This window comes from Lycium barbarum, chromosome 6 (genome assembly GCF_019175385.1).
Source record: "Lycium barbarum isolate Lr01 chromosome 6, ASM1917538v2, whole genome shotgun sequence".
NCBI classification, from domain to species: Eukaryota; Viridiplantae; Streptophyta; class Magnoliopsida; order Solanales; family Solanaceae; genus Lycium; species Lycium barbarum.
Window position 1 is genome coordinate 101,352,432 of NC_083342.1, and position 20,594 is coordinate 101,373,025.

At 39.0% G+C, this 20,594-nt stretch overlaps 2 protein-coding genes across 2 annotated transcripts; one reads left to right on the forward strand and one right to left on the reverse strand.

Annotated features, from left to right (window-relative positions):
* Positions 1-667: 667 nt before the first annotated feature.
* LOC132644263 (uncharacterized) lies at positions 668-1,477 on the reverse strand. The gene is made up of 2 exons (XM_060360849.1): positions 1,171-1,477; positions 668-1,011 (listed from the first exon to the last, which is right to left on the reverse strand). Exons 1-2 carry the CDS (start codon positions 1,475-1,477, stop codon positions 668-670), a joined length of 651 nt encoding a protein of 216 aa, XP_060216832.1.
* Positions 1,478-15,835: 14,358 nt separating this feature from the next.
* Positions 15,836-17,210, forward strand: LOC132645063 (uncharacterized). The gene has a single exon (XM_060361829.1). It carries the CDS (start codon positions 15,845-15,847, stop codon positions 17,075-17,077), a length of 1,233 nt encoding a protein of 410 aa, XP_060217812.1. The 5' UTR covers positions 15,836-15,844; the 3' UTR covers positions 17,078-17,210.
* Positions 17,211-20,594: the final 3,384 nt, after the last annotated feature.

Consider the following 20,594-nt stretch of genomic DNA (forward strand, 5'->3'; position numbering starts at 1 on the left):
CACAACATCGCCACCCTTTTCTTTGATTTTCATATCCTACAAAGATACACCTAATAGCCTTCTTGTCTATCTTGCTACGTAAGTGATCAGGTACAAACACATAGCATACACATCCAAAAACTTTGAAATAACTAACAGTAGGCTTCATGCTTCAGAATTTTTCAAAAGGTGATAGCAAACATAACCTTTGCTGAGGGAGCCTATTGATCACAAATGCAGCCGTTCTCATTGCTTCTGCCCAAAATCGTCCAGCAACACTTTTGGCGTGAAGCATACTACGACATGTTTCAGCTAAGTGTCGGTTCTTCCTTTCTGCCACACCATTTTGTTGTGGTGTACTTGAGCATGTGAACTGCTGGCGTATTCTGCACACATGAAGAAAATCTGAGAATAAATCTAAAATGTACTCTCCCCCCTTGTCGGTGCGTAGACAACGAACTCTTCTGCCCACATCTGCTTCCACTTCCTCCTTGAACTCTTTAAATTTTGAAAGAGTTTCAGACTTCTCCTTCATAAAATAAACCCACACGTACCTGGAGAAATCGACAATAAATGTCACCATGTATCTCATCCCACCAATGGAGGCTTGCTTAACTGGTCCGAAAACATCGGAATGGATCAACTCTAGTGGTACTTTCGCTTTAAATTTGGACTCTTTGTATGGTAGCTAGTGAGCTTTTCCATATTGACAGTCTGCGCATATAGTATCTGATCTTACTTCAATGTGGGGAAGTCCTTTAACCATTGACTGCTTCATCATTACATCAAGCTTGGAATAACTGATATGACTTAATCGCATGTGCCATAAATCCGCAGTCTCATTTCTCCTTGCCTTTTCTACATATGCGGTCTCCGCTAATAGCACGTAGACCGATTGTAATCTTTGTCCCTTCATCATCGGCTCTTCTATAACATCGAGGTCACGATATACCTTCACATCTTGTGGACCAAACAATACAAAATGTCCAGAAGATGTTAATAGTGCTACCGAAAGTAGATTTTTCTTCATACCTGGGACATGATACACATTTTGAAGCGGCAGTTCTTCATTAGACTGGGGAGAAACAATTGTACTACCTACATGATCTATCGGTAACTTCGAGTTGTTTTCTGTCACCACCACTCTGTTTCTTTTGTACTCCTACAAATTTTGCAACTTTTCCATGTCACCTGTCATGTGATTTGAGCAACCAGAATCAACAATCCAATCTTTTTCATAATCAATTTGACTGGATGTTATAGTTTTAAATGCTAGGTCCTCATCTTCTGCCGCAAAGAAAGCCTCAGCATCCAATTCTTCTTCAACCTTGGAAGTGGCAGCATTACTTTCCACAGTCTTTTTCTTTGACCTACAATCTTTGGCCATATGTCCCTTCTTCTCGAAATTGTAGCATTTCCCTTCAAACCCTTTGCCCCGGCTATGACTCTTCGAACCACCCCTTCCACGAGTGCTCCATTTGCCTTGACGACCTCCCATCTCGTCATCATTCTTCTTAGATCCACTGGGATCATGCTGCTTGAAATTTCAGCTTCCTTTATTGGCATAGAGTGCTTCCTCTTGACCCTTCAGTGAAGCCATTCCCATTTGCTTCGCCAAGGCTTCTTGACCTGCTAGAAAATTCTCGAATTCTACAAGTGACGGCTGATTTTGCCACCCTTGTACAGCAGCAATGAAGCCTCTATATTCAGGCTTCAGACCATGGATGATGATCCGCTTCATCCTTGTCTCTCCGATTGGAGCTTCTGGATCTAACTCAGAAATCTCTCGACATAGCATCTTCACCTTATGAAAGTATTGTGCAATCGTCATGTTGCCTTGTTCTATTGAGAGTAATTCACTCTCTAAGAGTTGGAGCCTCGTATCATTTTTCTTTGAAAATAGCTTGGCGAATGTATCCCAAGCTTGCTTTGGGGTGGTGGCATCTCGTGTGTGCTCTAGCACATCCTCTTCGGCCATCGTCTTCAAAGCAAACATAGCCTTTCCCGCTTTTATTTTTCACTTCTGCAATGTGCCGTTTGCATCTGCTGCTGCTGGTTGTGTCACCTCACTACCGTTGACAACCTCCCACAGATCTTTCCCTTGCATGTAAGACATTATGCAAGTTGACCATGTACTGTAGTTGCTGTTGTTGAGCTTTTTCATTCCGCTGACAGCTTGTAGGTCCGTCATTGTGTCGACAATAAAAATCTCAAAAAAAAAAAAAACTACAGTAAATGATTTCCCACAGAAGAACCCTGCTCTGATGCCAAATTGTTGAACACAGACAACAATCTGTGAAGCTTTTTAATGAATTAACATTCAAAGGCAAAATATTTGAAGAAAAAAGACAGGGACAAACAAAAGCTAATAAAGTAACTTAGCAGTTACTAATATTTAAGGTAGATGATAGCCTATATATAGGCATCCAACCTAGCATCATATTAAGTTACTAATACAACAGACCTACTAACCACAAAACTAGGAAACTTCCACTAACCACTAGGCACTAAGAATAATAGTGGTATTACATGCTAAGGAACTGGTAACTGGCGCAGCAATTAACTAAGTAAAAATGAAGGATTAGACTAACAACTAAATACTCTACTATTAAGCATTATATTAAATAACAAGGAGATGGAGTTGGTCTTTTAACAGTTACAAGGAAATCAATGGGAAGACAGAATCAGAGTACAAATGGGACATGTCAAGGTAAAGAACACTTCAGCCATCCCCACATCTTGAAACTAATAGTGACTAATCCAGCTGAAACACTTACCTGTAACGCTTGTGAGCAACCAAACACTACTAATAAGCCTAATTTCTATGGCTGCAATAGTTGTCAATGTAGGAAATCAATCCGTGATCTGTATTAATGTATGAAAGTCATTATATACAAAGTAGGTATCTCACTATCAGAATGATACTAGGCTAAATTATAGGACCTAATTACTATACATAAGGAAGAGAATATTTACAATATTTACGTAGACTATTACATAGTCTATCACACCCCCACAGTCGAAGCGAGAGGTTGTCGTACGCTTAGACTGTCCCTGAAATCATCAAAGAGCACGCGCGGAAGACCTTTAGTGAAGATGTCTGCGATCTGGTAACGGAACAGGACGTGAAGAACACGAACTTCTCCACGGGCAACTTTCTCACATACGAAATGTATGTCCATCTCAATATGTTTAGTGTGTTGGTACTGAAATGGATTACCTGATAGGTATATGGCACTAACATTATCACAATAAACCAATGTAGCTGTCTGGATGGGAAAACGGAGCTCCAAAAGAAGGTTGCGAAGCCAACAGGACTCAGAGACGACATTAGCGACGCCACGGTATTCGGCCTCGGCACTCGACTTAGACATAGTAGGTTGCCGTTTGGATAACCATGAGAGGAGATTATCGCCAAGGAAAACACAGTAACCGGATGTGGATCGGCGAGTGTCTGGACAACCACCCCAATCTGCGTCTGTATAAGAAACAAGAGAGGCAATGGAGGATTTGTACAGATGGAGACCGAACTCAATAGTACCTTGAATGTATCGAACTATGCGTTTAAGAGCATGCATATGTGCAACATTTGGATCATGCATGTGAAGGCATACATGTTGAACCGTATAGGAGATGTCTGGTCTTGTGAATGTAAGGTACTGCAACGCGCCGGCCAACTTACGATATTGGGTGGGATCATCGCAAGGAGGCCCGGCCGTGGCACCAAGTTTGGCTTTGGTGTCGACCGGTGTCTGACTTGGCTAACAGGCAGTCATGCCCGCACGCTCTATAATATCTGTTGCATAATTTTTCTGAGAGAGAAACATGTCGTGTGAAGTCCGGGTAACAGCAATACCCAGAAAATAGCTTAGAGGGCCCAAATCCTTCATAGCAAATTCGGCACTAAGCAGAGACATGATGGATTTTCTGAGAGCATCTAAAGAAGCTGTGCGAATAATATCATCAACATATAGCAGAATGTAAGCAATGTCAGAACCTCGACAATAAATAAAGAGAGAGTGATCAGATCGGCTATGTGAAAAACCAATAGTGGAGACATAGTCTGCAAAGCGTTGGAACCATGCACGGGGAGCTTGCTTAAGTCCGTACAACGATTTCTTCAAGAGACAGACATGATGGGGATGCTTTGGATCCTTAAACCCAATAGGCTGATGCATATAAACAGTCTCATTAAGATTACCGTGTAGGAAAGCATTCTTGACGTCCAACTGATGAATGGGCCAAGAGTGTGCAAGTGCAATGCTCAAGACAGCGCGAATAGTAGCCGGTTTGACAACCGGACTGAAAGTCTCGTCGCAGTCAACTCCAACCTGTTGAGATCTGCCATCACAGACAAGACGGGCTTTGTGCCTCTCAAAAGAACCATCAGATTTCTTTTGATGACGAAAAATCCACATAGAACGAATAAGATTCACATCAATGGGACGTGGAACCAACTCCCACGTCTTATTATTAATTAGAGCATTATATTCATCAACCATGGCAGCTTTCCAATTGTGGTCATTTAAAGCACTGACAGGATTTCGCGGGATAGGCGAGATGGAGAGAGTGCTGGAAGTATTTAAGTTAAACGATTGTTTGGGCTTAAAAATACCATGTTGGCTTCTAGTGACCATGCAGGTGGGCTGTTGGGCAGTCACGGGTGGGGTAGTGGGGGGTACGGGCTGTTGGGCAGTGACCGTGGGGTTGGACCGCTGGGCAGTGGGGGGAAAGGCTGCTGGGCAGTCACGGGTGGAGCAGTGGGGGGGAGGGGCTGCTAGGCAGTGGTAACGGGTGCAGCAGTGGGGGTGAGGGGCTGCTGGGCAGTGGGGGGGAGGGGTTGGACCGAGGGAACGACGGGTAGAGTAGGCTGTGACAGAAAATGTAGGGTATATGGAGAAATCCTATGGTCCAAAAAATCATAAGAAATTGGGGTTGGTGAGTGCAACTTGGAGAAGGGAAATTGAGTTTCCTCAAAGATGACATGCCTTGATATGATGATTTTTGTCACGACCCAACCCCGTAGGCCGTGACTGGCGCCCTAGTTGGGCACCCTGACGTACTTATTCAATCGAATCACACACACAAATAGCATATACGGCCATAAATACTATATGCCGTCTAAAACCATATCAAACTGTTCAAACACATCTCAACGCAACCGTATGCGGATATATATATATATATATATATATATATGTCAAAAAGCCGGCAAGGCTATCAAATGTATCAAAAGCCGACAAGGCAATCAAATGGCACGACGGCCCCAAAACATATACCAAGTGCACGCCGACAAGGCTGCCATAACCAAAACATATACAAAATGCACGCCGACGAGGCTGCCATAACGAATAGGCTCATACTAACACATCTGAGCAGAGGTAGGCACACACACCCACGAATACGTCTACAGACCTCTAACAGACCAAACGAATCATATGGCGGGACAGGGCCCCGCCGTACCCCTGAACGAATATATATACATACATAGCGAACAAAAATATATACCAAAAGATATGCTCTGAAAGGAGAAGAGCACTCCAACAGCAAAAAGGGGGTGTCCTAAACCGGTGGATCACCAAACTGTGCGTCTGTACCTGCGGGCATGAAACGCAGCCCCCCCCCCCCCCCCCGAAGAAAGGGGGTCAGTACGAAATATGTACTGAGTATGCAAAACAGAATGTACAGAAAGCAAATCTGAGATATAAACGAAATGGAAGTATCAAACATAAGTGCAAATCCAACATATCAAAATTTGTTTACTTTCAAAAACATGTAAGTCATGCATCGGGTACAGAAGAATATGGTCGCCCACCCGTCGATGGCGCCATAACACAGAATAACACCAGAAAGTCTCAAATCTCCGTATCCCCGTCACATATCACATCACAACATAACGCCTTACACAGCATAACACCAGATATAGGTGGAACCCGACCCTTTTTTGCGAGTAGCTCGGTGAACCATAAACACAGCATAACTCCGGAGTATATCAAAATGCGCACGATAACAGAACCGGCCCGGGACTCGGCAAAGGGAATAACAAAATGCACGAATAGAGTCGTGAGTAGTCATATGCATAAAATCATCCTCATAAATTCAAACATAAGTAAAATGATCATAATTGAAAATCGAAATAATAGTCTTAACAAATTCTTTCAAAAGTTCCCGAATTACATAAAGGAAAGTCGCGGGACCCACGGACGGGAATTTACCCAAGTCGGGCCCGCTTATGGAAAACATACTCGTTATACGTAATGCAAACTTTTATAAAAATATATATTGGAGCAATCCGAGCATTTATGTGAAAGATATGGCATTCGGAAATTTTGAAGTTCTTTAAAGTGAAACCTTTTTGCGCAAAGTTCGAAAAGCGATTTTTTTCGAATACGTAAAGGTTCATATTTCATCAAATCATACATAAGAGTGCCAAAGAACATATACGGATCATAACATGCTCAGATTTCGGATTTAGAATTTTCCTTAAGGCTCTAATTTAGCCTATGAAAACTAAGACATGCCAAAAAAAGAAAGGAAGTTGCCTTACATACCTCGAACGCACTTCCAAGATAGCCAATCTAAAGCTAACCCGAATCTACGCCTCGGGCTCCCCAAGGTCTACAATTACACCACGAATACCAAACATTAGTTAAGGGCACTTAAGTCATTCATTCCAAACTAATCATTAAATTCTACAGAAAATTCGGCAGCACTTCCCCTGTAAATAGGCCATCCCGAGAATTTATCTCGCTCAAAATCAACAACAACAACCACAATAACCAACCTAGTAACATTGATAACCAATTCGAAAGGCAAAACAACATTAATAGCTTCCTTTTTACATCTTTCAACAACTTTCCAAATATTCGTTTCGACGGCTTACATTCAAGCCACATCATCGCTCATACATTCGATTATTAACCCAAGCCCATACTAACAACATTCAAGAATATTCTAAACAATTCACACAATATTTCCAACGATCCGAAAAATTTTCCACTGTTGGCCGAAAACAGTCCCCTTTAGTCGAGCAGCCCTCTTTTCATTTTTCCTCATTTTCAAGTCATGTTTTGCGTCACAATCCACAATATAACGATATGATTTTTTATAAAATATACAAATTACGTCAACGCACAATGACTCTCCAATCAGCCCGCACAATCTCAATATTAATCTTAAGTCATTTAAAGCTCATTTCCAAACTAGAATTCGTATCGACGATAACTAAAATACCAAACGATAGTAAAGCGATCTTCGACACATTATAAGACTCACATTCGTCCACGCTACACATATACATATGTTAATGATTCTTATATATAAGGATTGCATTAAGTGCACCAAGTCCTCCAAATCAATCCGCGACGCCTACTATATCAATTCGGGACATTTAACTCTCATTTGCAACATACAAGTCATCACAACAACCATTACGACGCTAAACGACACTAATTAATTCCTTGCCAATTATTTGGGGGCTATACACAGCTACATTGCACACATATATACATTTATTGACGATTTGTATTCTCTTCTCCATTCTACAACACTTTAACATGCTACAAGGATAAATTCATCAATTCAATTCACACCCATATACACGGCCAACATACCAAACACATAACCCCACTTCAACGTTCCATATTTCATGATTTCTATCCATTTTAGCATACTACAATAGGCATACAAGATTCACAATGCATAAACAAGATGAAATCTTACCTTTGTTCTTCACTTCCTTCAATAGCTAGGGTTTGCAAATGGGCACTACTAATGGTTGGATGACCCAAACAACTCTTCCACGCTACTTAGGGACCTTAAATTAGTGGGTTAACACCAAGGAAATAATTTTAGGGAAGCTAAAAATGGGGGTTGGATTTCCCCTTGGCTGGCCGAAACAGTGGAAAAAAAAAAAGGCTCTCAATGTCTTGTTTTCTCTTCTAAGTGTTGAAATGAGTGAATGAGAAAAGAAGACTTGGTTTCATCTTTTAAGTCCCCTAAAGAAATATCTTCATATTGTCTTTGGCCCACACAATGTGTTGGACCAATTAAAATTGGCCACACAAGGTGTGGGACCATATCAACTTACATGGCCACCAAGGCATTTTTGCACCACATTTTTAATTCCAATTTTATAAATTCTGGTCCCAATTTTTTCTAAGTGTTCAATGCCATCAATTTCATACATAACTTATATCTCAAAATAAAATCAAATGGTCAAAAGTCCCGACTTCAAATCCCGAAATAATCTTGGCCTTAAATTATCATAGTTCATCTGGGTTGTACCAATATGTAAAAATACGGGACGTAACAATTTTGTTGGTGGATAAATCATAACATTTATATCCTCTATGATTCAACGGATAGCCCAAAAATACACACGGGGTGGATCTTGCTTGTAACTTATGAATAGTTGTAGATGGGAAAAGTGGATATCATAGACACCCAAAAACCCGGAGATGAGAATAGGAGGGGGTTCGTTGATAGAGAACTTGCGTTGGTGATTTATACCCAAGGACTTTGGTGGGAAGTACATTAAGGAGGTATGTGGCCATTTGGAGAGCATGATGCCAAAAAGAGGGGGGCATGGAGGAGTGGACAAGAAGAGTGCGCACTATGTTGTTAATGGATTTAATTTTTCTTTCCGCTTTGTCATTTTGAGGAGAGGTATGGGGGCAAGAAAATCGAAAATTTAAACCATTTGAGGCGCAAAAGGATTGAAAATGCCCATTGGCGAACTCCCGCCCATTATCACATTGAATGTTTTTAATGTCTCTTTTGAATTGAGTTCGTATTAATGCCTTAAAAGATAGAAAAGTGGAATAGACTTGGGACTTGTTAGAGATTGGAAAAGTCCAAAGAAAATTACTATAATCATCAAGAAAGAAAACATAATAGTGGTGCCCATTAGAACTTAAAACAGGAGATGTCCATAAATCACTATGAATGATATCAAATGGCATAGTAGTAAATGACAATGAATCATAAAATGGCAATTTAACATGTTTCCCCAAAGGACAAGAGGTACAAAAAGAAGTTCGGGCCCTATTACATTCAATTAAGGCATTACTACGAAGAGAACTAAGGATAGCATTTCCCGGATGGCCGAGTCGGGAATGCCACAAGCTAGGTGATGCGGCAATGAAGGTGGATGGTGGAGTGGTCCATTTTGTGGCAGTGATAGGATACAATTCCCCGGTGCTCTCACATCTCATTAGGCGGCTCCCCGTCGGTAAATCCTTCACAGAAAACCCAAGAGGATCAAACTCAACAGAAACATTATTGTCCTTAGTGAATTTACGTATGGAAATAAGGTTTTTGATGCGTTTTGGAGCATGCAAGACATTTCAGAGACGTAATTGGGGATTAGGTGGGGGTAGGGATGTATGACCATAGCCTCGAATTGGAATAGTGCTACCATTACTAACAATGATTCCAGAATTATTGCTCAAATTAAAATAAGACGTGAGAGTACCTGAGTTGGCAGTCATGTGGGAAGTCGCTCCGGTGTCCATGTACCAATTATCATCCGGTTGATGCATGGACAGAGTGTGCATGGCTGCCTCCACGTCTGTCAGAGTGTACCCAGAATAGGTCGGACCATGCATGGAATAGGCCTGTTGAGGTCGTGGACCCGCACCGAGAATGCCACTGCTGGGCCGCGGTGTGGTGGGACGCTACTGCCACAGTCTCGTCGGATACGGGCAGGGGGACATTGGCCACTGCTGGGGCGGCCAGGCAGGCCAGTAGTAGTCCCCTTTCGGTGGCTGTCCCGTCGGCCACTGGCCGTGGCTGGTCTGTCCGTCGCCGCCGCCGCCGGATTTCCCGCGGTTGTTGTTGTTGTTATTGTTCCCCTTTCCCTTGTTCCTGTTAGAATTCCTGCCACGATTATTATCACGACGGTTAGTTGAATTATTGTTGCCACCAGGTGGCGGGGAGGGAGTATCATTATCAACAAGTAGAGCCACGGGACTAGAATCGCGGGCACGTTCCTTGGCTGCGCCGTCTTCGAGCTTGAGTCTGGAGCACACTTCAGAGAAAGAGGGCAGCACATCCTTCTACTGGATGGTGGTGACAAAGTGTGCATATGTCTCCGGTAAGCCTGCAAGGAAGCGCAAGACCATACGTTGGTCGGACACCGGCTACCCCACGTTGGCAAGCTGATCTGCGAGAGACTTGAGCCTATTATAATAGGCCATAACCGAGCCGAAGTCGGCCATTTTGTGGTGGTGAATTCAGTTTCAAGGTACGCTGCCCTTGAGTGCTTGTTATCTTGGAAAAGTTGAGCAACTCGATTCCAAGCCTTCTCCGCAACATCATCCGCCACGAGAATAGAGGTAAGAATATCATGGGATACGGTGGTGTATATCCATTGAAGGACCACCGCATCTAGCCGTTTCCAGAGCGGAAGGTTAGCCGCCTTTGTTGCGTTGTACGCGGTGAGTTCAGTGGTGTCAGTTGGTGGTATGATGTGTTCAAGTACGGAGTGGACGCGGGCTAGAACTTTGAATAGTGTCGCCCATTCGTGATAATGGCCGGTTTCCATGTCTAGAGTGATTGGGATTAAATATTTCACATTCGTGACGGTTAAAGCAGAATGGAAATTTTTGTTGTCAGCCATTGAAAAGAGAAGAGGGAGGACGAAGGGGTGGCGGCTACGGCTAGGGTTAGGAGAGAGGGAGGTGGACGGCTAGGGTTTAGGATGCTAGGGTTTTTAGGAGAAACCTAGTCTGATACCATGTAGGAAATCAATCTGTGATCTGTATTGATGTATGAAAGTCATTATATACAAAGTAGGTATCTCACTATCATAATGATACTAGGCTAAATTATGGGACCTAATTACTATACATAAGGAAGAGAATATTTACAATATTTACGTCATAGTCTATCAGTCAATATTTCCTCCACGAAAACTGCCTCAACGCTCCTCGTTTTCTCAATCATTCTTCTCATCCTTCTCACCACTTGACCCTTCTCTCAGTTCCTGCTTACTCAAGTGGTTCCTATACTTGCAACGCTTGTGGCTCTGCTGGAAACAGATTTTGCTTTAACTCTGCTTGTTGTTAATTTGATATCCACTTGCAATGCACATCTTGTCCAATCTCGATACTTGTTGACAAACACCCACATCAATTGGGGCTCCACTTCGGTTCTCCTTACGAAGATAAGAGTATCATATACAATTGTGATATGTGCAATGTGATAATGAACAAGAACGATTGGCTGTACTATTGCTTTGGTTGTGATTTCGGGTCACACTTGCACTGTGCAAGAATTATTCCTGAAGTTGGTGCTTTCCCCCAAACAACAGCGTCTAATTCCAAATCCAAGTCCAAATCCAAATCGAAATACAAATGCAATGTTGGAAATGATAAATGCAGCAAATGAAGCTCATGAACAGATTATTGCAGCTCAAATTCGTTCTCAGATTGAGGCACGAGGAAGAGAGGCCGCGCTGGATTTAATCTGACCATCAGGATCAAGAAGATACAGTTATATCTAACTGTATTCATGATCATCAAAATGCATCCGCTCTGAGACGTTCAGTTTTTATTGCAAAATAAATGTTTTTTTATTACTATGTTATTTCTCTTTCAAGTACCCTCTTTCAACTTTCTATTTGTGATCTTGATGATCAAGTTTCTCTATGGTTCCTATGTTTCTAGTCCAACTGTTTGATTTTCGCATTTTTTGTGTTTTTCATTGGATCGAAAATCAGTGTCTTTGTCAGATCAATGATATGACCATATCAGTTCTCACGTTATTAGTAAATGAGATCAAAAAACAAAACAAAATTTCAGAACTTTCATTAGATTTAATATCAAAGCTATAGCCCCAATCACTAGCATCGATATCTCATCAATCATCATGTATATGACGAAATATATAGAAGGGCTCAAATGCAATCAATGAACCTTTAATAACAAGCCTTGGTCACTCGAAGAAAATTAATTTATTTCCATTAGGAAGAATCTAATATCGACCAAAGTCCTTAACCTAAAAAATCATGCATTATACGGGCGCTTGCATAAAACATTGCAGAAGAAATTAAACACCAATTTTCAGTCGGAGGCATATGGAATTCAAGATTACCAACATTTTAGTCAATCCCAAATTTCCTCCCGATTCTAATTTTACACATTTCAGCAGAAATTGATACTATGATGTCATGCCATAATTAGTTCGAGTGCGATGGATATAAGGTGAAATTTGAATAAAGAGATCAAAAGAGTTATAGATTTGTAATGGTTTAAAACTTTAAATACACATTCATGTAATAATTTAACCATAGTTACATAATGTTTACTCCTACATCAAGTTAGAATACGTACTAATTACTGACTTGACTTTTCCTTGTTGATCAGTGATCAAAATAAACTAAAAGAGTTGTGAAAATTTAGGGATTCTTTTATATGTTCCAACTCTTGCATCATAAATATCAATGAAGAAATATATACGATTACAAATTAAGGGTTACATTTCCATCATATACGCCTTTGAGTTGAGGCTTAAAGTTTTTACCCACATTAATCATTGTTCAAACTTATAATATATAGATCATCCTAGTTCAAAGGTGGAGTTTGTGTATATCATGTATTTATCCGTTTCTAGACAAGAAAACTAAAATTGTAGCCTACAAGAATGATCAGATGAATCTAAACATTTTAGTGTTGACACTATCACAATGCTAAATCATTTGCATATAAAGGTTATGATAACTGCGCTAAGTTTTTCCATTTTTCAATTTTCATGCAAGACAAAACTGAAATAACATGTAAACTGAATTTTTGATATTAACCAAAATGATAATTTATTCCCCTGAAGAGGCTACTAATATTAGGCTAAAGTTAACTTTAAATATATCGACTAATTTTGAAAAAGATAATCTAATAGTGCTTCTTGAACATCGAAAATATGTGAAGATATTAAACCTATAGTAAGACGAGGTCAAGTCTTTCTCCATTTCAATCTCTCTCTAATTAGTGATTTAATACATAGTCAAGTCCTCTCCCTCTGTAACTCTCACTCCTAAAGAAATAAGTGATTCAGCATATTAGTTCTTGATTGATGAAAAACTTATAGCAAGTTGCAAATCAAAGTCGAACCAGCCCGTGTTACCCCATTCACAATATTAAAGGACTTGCAAAAGATTTGGCAAAAGTAGTAGTCAACTCCAAAATTCTTTACAATCATATAGTAAAAAATATCATCGGCTGGATATCCGTTGCTCTTTTCTTTTATTTTCCAATTTTTGGATTTCAAAGTCAAAGCAGCCATATTTTCCAATATTCGGAATAACAAAGTCAATGAGAATAATTAAGATCTTTATAAACTCCTTATATGTTACGTGGAAAGCCTATTGTACTTGTAACAACTAGCTTACACTTTGATTTGATAGTCTAAATGGAGAGCCACGTTGCAATGCCAAACACTGCTCCATGTCGTTACCAGACCCCTTAAATTTGTCTTATTTTTTCATTTAGACACTTAAATTATATCTTGTTCTTATTAAACACTTAACTTAATAAAAAATGTGTCAATCAGACACAAGCTGCTGACATGTCACAATGAATGTAATTCACCTCCTTTGAGAGTGTGAAGAGTGTACGATTTTTCTTTAAAATTTTCTCTCTTATATACACTATTCCATTACCGTCTCCTTGCCCATCTCCACCATTTTAAACCACGAAAAGGTCACCATCCGGCAACCATGGAGACGACTGCCCAACTTCACCATTACTATTTTCTATTCATTATGTATCAAATAAATATAAAAAAATAAAAAAAAAGTGAAAAAGGCAAAAGCAGCAAAATTTAATTTGCAAATAAGTTCGAACTGGGTAAGCCACATATGTCCGATTTTAGTACATTTTCATTTTCCAGCCTAATGGAAACTTGAACAGAGATAAAGTTAGATACACTAAATTCCAACTTTATAGGAAGACCAACAACCAATTGGAGAATTCAAACAAAAACTTATTTTGTTAATTGGGATCTCAAAACCAATTCTTCTTCAAGGTTGGTCTATGCTCTTGTGATTTGATAATTGGGTCTTCTGTAAATAGAAAAAATGGGTACGAAGTCATACAATTGAGGGTTTGTATCTCCTGGTGAAGAAGAGCCACATTCTCTTTCTTTTCTTTTTCTTTTTTTTATTTTTATTTTTTGCTCACATGCCTTTTTCTAATTGGTCTCTCTCCATGTCATCTGCGTGTATACTTCACGCGTTCAGATTTTAAGCTTGGCTATTTTTTAGGGGTTTAATTAATAGGTATAGTTTCTAACAACATAAAGTCTCCAATAGGAAAAAAAGTAAAATTTAAGTATCTAAATGAAAAAATGAGACAACTTTAAGGGTGGCACACGCATTCAGCCTACTTTTATATGTATGTCATCTCTTCAGCATCTAAAAGTCAGAAGTTGACATCCAGAAGAAGAAATACTAAGTAAACTTGAGGAATAAATTCACATTATTCATTTTCAAGAAATCTATCACCAAGAATATTGTTTTGACTCTAACCTTAGGAACCAATTCGAATTTGAATCTTGACGAATAGGTGGTTTTTAACGTTAGGCATTTTGTGAGGAAGTTGGTGGGCATATCATGAATTAGGTCGGGGTGGCTAGTGGTTTCAGGATCCCGTATTTACTCGTATAAGACTCTGCCGCTGCCACTGGCTACTTCCTTGTCATTTATTTTCTTTCCAATATTTGGATAAACAAAGTCGAACAAGCACATCATGTTACCTAACAGGGGCGGACCCACGTGGCTCTCCATGAGTGCTCAAGCACCCACTGCTTTGACTAGAAATTTATATTTTTACACAGAGAATTGATAACCAAGGAACAAATACTAGACGTAAGCACCCATAGACAAAACATGACTGGTGGGTGCTTTTGTTTTAAGCTGGATATGGGAGCTCATTCTTCAATGAAAATGCAGGATCGAATCCGACTTAACCTTTCTTTTGTCATTTTCTACTAATGCCTTCTTTCTCCCTTGCTTTGTCTTTATTTTTTTCCTTTTTTATTTTCCTTTCCAATTTCCATATTCATTCTTTTTCATAACAGAAATGTTTTTTTTCCTTCTTTTCCCTTCCTTGTTTTCTTTATTTGCCTTTTCTTTTTATCTTCTTCCTGTCCCCCTAAACTTATTTTTCCAAAAAAGACAAAACTACTTTTTCCGCAATAATAGAACTAAACTAATTCTCCCCAAGAGCTTCTTTTTTAAGCAAAACTTGTCTTCTTTCCTCGTTTAGTCTCAACAATTTGGCTTTCTTGCCAAGATAATTGCCCCTATTCATTTTCTTTTGTATATCTTCTGACATAGACTAGCTAATTGGGAATAGTTTAAAATTATTTTGTGTAAATAAATAGAAATTTTCAACCTAAATCTAATATATAATTTTTCGTGGAATTTGATTTTAAAAATAAATCTAGTGAAAGCAATGATGATATAATATATTAGCTATCGTATACAAATACTGAGGATAAAATAAGTAAATAATAGTATTGTAGTTTACTTGTTAAAATGTTTTTTTAGGTCTAATTTTAATTAGTCGTACATTTATACATTGTGCTCGCGACAACTTCAGTTAGCCTGTCTGTTGAGCACCCACGACTTCAATATCCTGGATCCGCCACTGTTACCTAACGTGGTGGTTGAAAATTTCCAAAATGAAAATTCTCTTCAGATTCTCTAAAAGTCAGAGGCTGATCACTTCCAGAATAAAAAATTCTAAGTAAACTTAATGGTGGAGCACTAAATTCACATAATTCAATTTCAATAAGTCCATATAAACCATTTCTATATAGAGGAAATCACACATTGAGAACGTATTGACTAAGCAAATTGAGAGACATGAAATATCAGCATAACCAACATTTCAGCCACCATCATATTTTGAAAAAACTTGTTCTTGATGACAGTGAGGAACTTCAATGCCAAGCCTGCGAGCAACCCATACTTGAGCCCTTTCATGGCTGCATCTCTTGCAATTTCTACCTCCATGACAAATGCCTCAACGCGCCCCGTTCTCTAGTGCACCCTTCTCACCATTCTCACCCTTTAACCCTTCTTCCAACTCCCACTTATTCGAGCCGATCTTTTACTTGTAATGCCTGTGGATCTGAAGGAAGATCGTGTAGTTTAAGTTGTGCTCATTGCGAGTTTGATTTGCACGTGCAATGTGCCCTTTTGCCTCGAACTGTCTTACTTGGCCAACATGACCAACATGAACTTAAACTTATATTTGATTCCCCTGTTGATCATGAGGACAAAAGCACCATTTTTGTTTGTGATCTGTGTCATGGCAAGACAGAACAGAATTATTGGTTGTATTATTGTGCTGAATGTGATTTTGGAACACATGTCGAATGTGGCATTTCCAAATATGTGAACAAACCAAAAGAAAATGCGGTGATCCTAGAACCAAAGGAAGAACCGGTCATTAGCATACCAACAAAAAGTTCAGTCAGGAAAACAGAGAAAAAATCAGCCAAGAATCCTAAAGAAAATCCCAAAATGAGGCCAGTAACAGAAAATTCAGCAGATACACCAGAAGAAAATAAAGAAGGAGAAGAAAATGCAGTGATCATGAAACCAAACAATGAACCAGTCACTAGTACGCCAAGAAAAGGTCGAGTTAGGAAACCAGAGAAAAAATCAGCAAAGAATCCCAAAATGAAGACAGTATCACGAGATGAAAAACTTGCAGAAAGTTCAGCAGACAAATCACCAGAAGAATATGAAGAAGGAGAAGAAAATGCAGGGATCCTGAAACCAAAGGAAGAACCAATCAAGACAACAATTAATGAACAAGTAATTAGTGCACCAACAAAGAGTCCAGTTAGGAAAACAAAGAAAAAACCAGCCCAGAATCCCAAAATGAAGCCAGTATCGGAATTGGTGCCAGACGAAAACTCAGCAGACAAATTACCAGAAGAAGGAGAAGAAGAGGAATCGTCAGAAATATCAAATTATGAAGCACAGCGCAGATTGAAGGAAGAACATATGGAACACATGCTCATGCTTCAAGCTCTGGATAATGCTGCAAGCTACATTGGCCCCTCACGGGATTATTACTATTATTAATGAAGATGAACGTTCAGTAATCATGCCAAAACAGGATTTCCCTTTATTTGAATATTGGAATTACATGTTGCTTTGTATTGAATATTGGAATTATATGTTGTTTTGTAGTGTTATTTCCTCTGTTTGAATGGTGTTATGTTTGTTATCATTCAGTATAGAACTCTTTTCAATATTGCTGCGAGCTGTTATATCACTATCTACGGAGTCATGATTTTTTTTCTATCCTGATAGATCATAGATGTTACTGAGTAATAAATTTGACCGGCAGAAAAATGAGAGGGAAGAGATCAAACACAAAGATGTCATCTTTTTGCTTTTCTCTATTCTTTTTTAACAACTTATAATATGGTTATTTCTTCTAAATCAGATAATTAAGACTGTTGGCAGGTTTGACTACTCTCCTCCCGGCCCCAAAGAAAAAATATTGACATATACAAAGTTTTAATATATATCATCAACTTTCTCTGTCTTTATATTTCATATTCAGCTCACAAATTTAGCCATATTCTATTTCAACCCAATATTGATCAAGCTGGCTAACAAAGCGTAAAATAGACCATAAGCATAAAAGTGGATGATCACATAGAATGTACAAATATTCTTTCAAAATTGAAAATAAAAAATAACACAGCAGGCAAAGGGATAAATGGTAAAGGGAAGCTTCCTTTACTAGCTGTGATGAGAGTCTCGTCATTTCCCTCATCATGAGACTCAAAACAATAAGCGAGTTGTCTTCTATTCTAAATGGAAATATCCACACATAGATTAATTTAATATATTAATTTGATTTATATATTAATTTTTAACTAAAGACGAGTTCTGTATATTCGGCTGTTTGGAGAACACAATATTTAGACTTTAATACGTCTTAATATTCAAGTACCAACAAAACAAGCCATCATACAGTAATTATTTACTCCTTTCGTCCCAAATTATGTGATATAGTTTGACACAACAGGACTTTAAGAAAGAAAGACTTTTGAAACTCGTGGTCTAAAACAAGTCATAGATATTTGTGTGACTGTAAATCATTTAATTAGGTTAAAAGGGGAAGTTTCAAATTAAATTATTTCTAAATATAGAAATATATCATTCTTTTTTTAACAGATTAAAACGGAAAGTGTATCACATAAATTGGGAGAGAGGGAGTGTATTTATATGGTATTTATATGTGTATTCATATTCTAAACATTTGTAGAGCTTTATCTAAGTTTAATAATGGGCAAAGGGTCAAATTTACCCTCCAAGTATGGTTTATAATTTAAATTTGCCCTCCCCGTTAGAATACTTGATAAATTTGCCCTTATAGGGATGGAAGTATGATTTGGACTCCACAAAACAAAAAAATTAGCCATGTCAGTTCCACGTAAGCTTCCAACCCTAATTATTTTAACCCGTAACTCGTAACCCGTTTCCCAATTATTTTTACCCGTAAGCTCTCTGATCGGGATTTTTTTTTTTTTTAACGATGTATACGAATTGTCAGAGACACCCTATGGCACACAGGTATGATATTCTAGTTGCACACTGCTACCATGGATATTTCAGGCAAGATACATACTGGATACGAATGGGATGAGGTATTTATTGTTTCATTTTTGGGAAGAGCTTCATGATTTTCAGATTCAAATATCATCCTAAAATTGGTATTCGGTGGACAAATTTAAGGTCACAATGCAATTGTGAGAAGAAATAACAGTGAGGCTTAATTCAAATAAGAAAATCCAGGACTCAAATTAAACCAATACTTCTTGGGCAAATCTTAAAGGGCTGCTAGCAGTTCGTGAAAGGGGTTTCTGGTTGAAAACTCACTTATATCAGGTAAATTGGAACTTCAATTGCCCTTCTTATGAATAAGAAAAGGAAGATTTGTGAACATGAAATGCCAAATTTTCTTCGAAAGATGTGCTTGCAATCTATCCTCGTGGTTTCTTCGAAATGATGTGCTTGCAATCTATCCTCGTGGTTAAGCACATTGCTTCATTGTCTTCTCTTCCAAACAATCATCTTTAGCAGAGAGCTTACGTGGGAGCTTGCGAGTTAAAATAATTGGGAAACGGGTTACAAGTTACGGGTTAAAATAATTGGGATTGAGAGCTTAGGTGACTACTTTTTTCATAAATTTGTCATTGAACATGGATTATTTAGGACACTCAAAAAACTTGAAAGATATATCTTGATCAAAATTCACTGGCAAAAATATTTTCTTTTCAGAAAAGATGAAGCAGAGCATGTAATATATGAACTTCTTCAAGACTGATACTTGCAATTAAACTAAGCATGTGACTACTGACTAACAAAAAGAATCAGCTTAATTGAGCACTCAAAGTTGATCAAAATCAACAAGTTTTATTAGTCAGATCAAAGGATTACTACTACTACTACAACTACTTCTACACATCAAAAGTTAACAAGCAAAAGAAGTTTAATACTCCTATCTAAACTCTACACTTCTTAGATACAAAACAAAACTATACACAAGAAAACAGTTCACAACAATTAATCTTCTTCTTCATGGCCGGACTCTTCAAAAATATTAATGAGTGCGTGCTAGATACTCCAAAAGTAGTACTATATTTTTTGAGGATCCAACACGAGTGCAGTGCGGCAAGATAGACCTCAATCTCCTACACTTTTCTCAGAACCACCTTCATTATCCGACCCATTTTCACCTTCCAAATACCTAACCCTTTTCCTCAATTCCACCAACTCCCTTTCCATTACATACACTCTCTCCTTCAACTCCATATTCTCTTCCTCCAATCTCTCTATATGTTCCTCCACGTCATCAACTCTGCAACCCGACCCGCCATTTCCCGGGTCATATATCATCTCAAACCGGCTCAAATCATGACTCAACCTCTTCTCAACTTCCTCAACATCACTATCCCAAGATACAATAACCCCTTCATCCGGATCATTCTCAGGTGACCTGACCCGGATCAGCCCGTTCATTGACCCGTACCCGTTCACACCCCACTCTTCCTTTGCCACGTCAGCTAAAACGTCCCTTGCCGGAGAAAACTTGGGTGTTGGTAGGACAGCTGGCGTTACCGGATAAGGAGAAACCAAAGAGGCGATTCCACCGGATTTCTTTGCTCGGATTAGAAACGATGTCGTGTTGTGTGGAGTGAAAGGGGTAAAACGGTAATTTTCTCTTTGTTGTTTCTTTTTCTGATGAAAAAACCGGCGTGGTTTGTTGTTGGACCGGTTTGGTTTCCAATTACTCCGGTTCACGCTAGTAAAATGAGGTGTTTGTGAAACTTGGAAAGTTTGTTGATTTTCCAGCCGTGGTGGTGGCCAAGGGTGGTAACTCCGGTTCAGTAACTGAGACTGGTTCATGATCGTTGACGGTTCAGTACCAAATTTTGAAGGGGGAAAAAAAATAGAGTAAAATTTGATTGGAAAATTCCTAAGGATACTTTTTGGTTTTGTGAAGTGAAATTTTGGGGGTTATGTGGAGAGAGGAAAAAGAGGTGGGAGGGAGGCACGTGGAAATCACGTGGGATGACGGTAA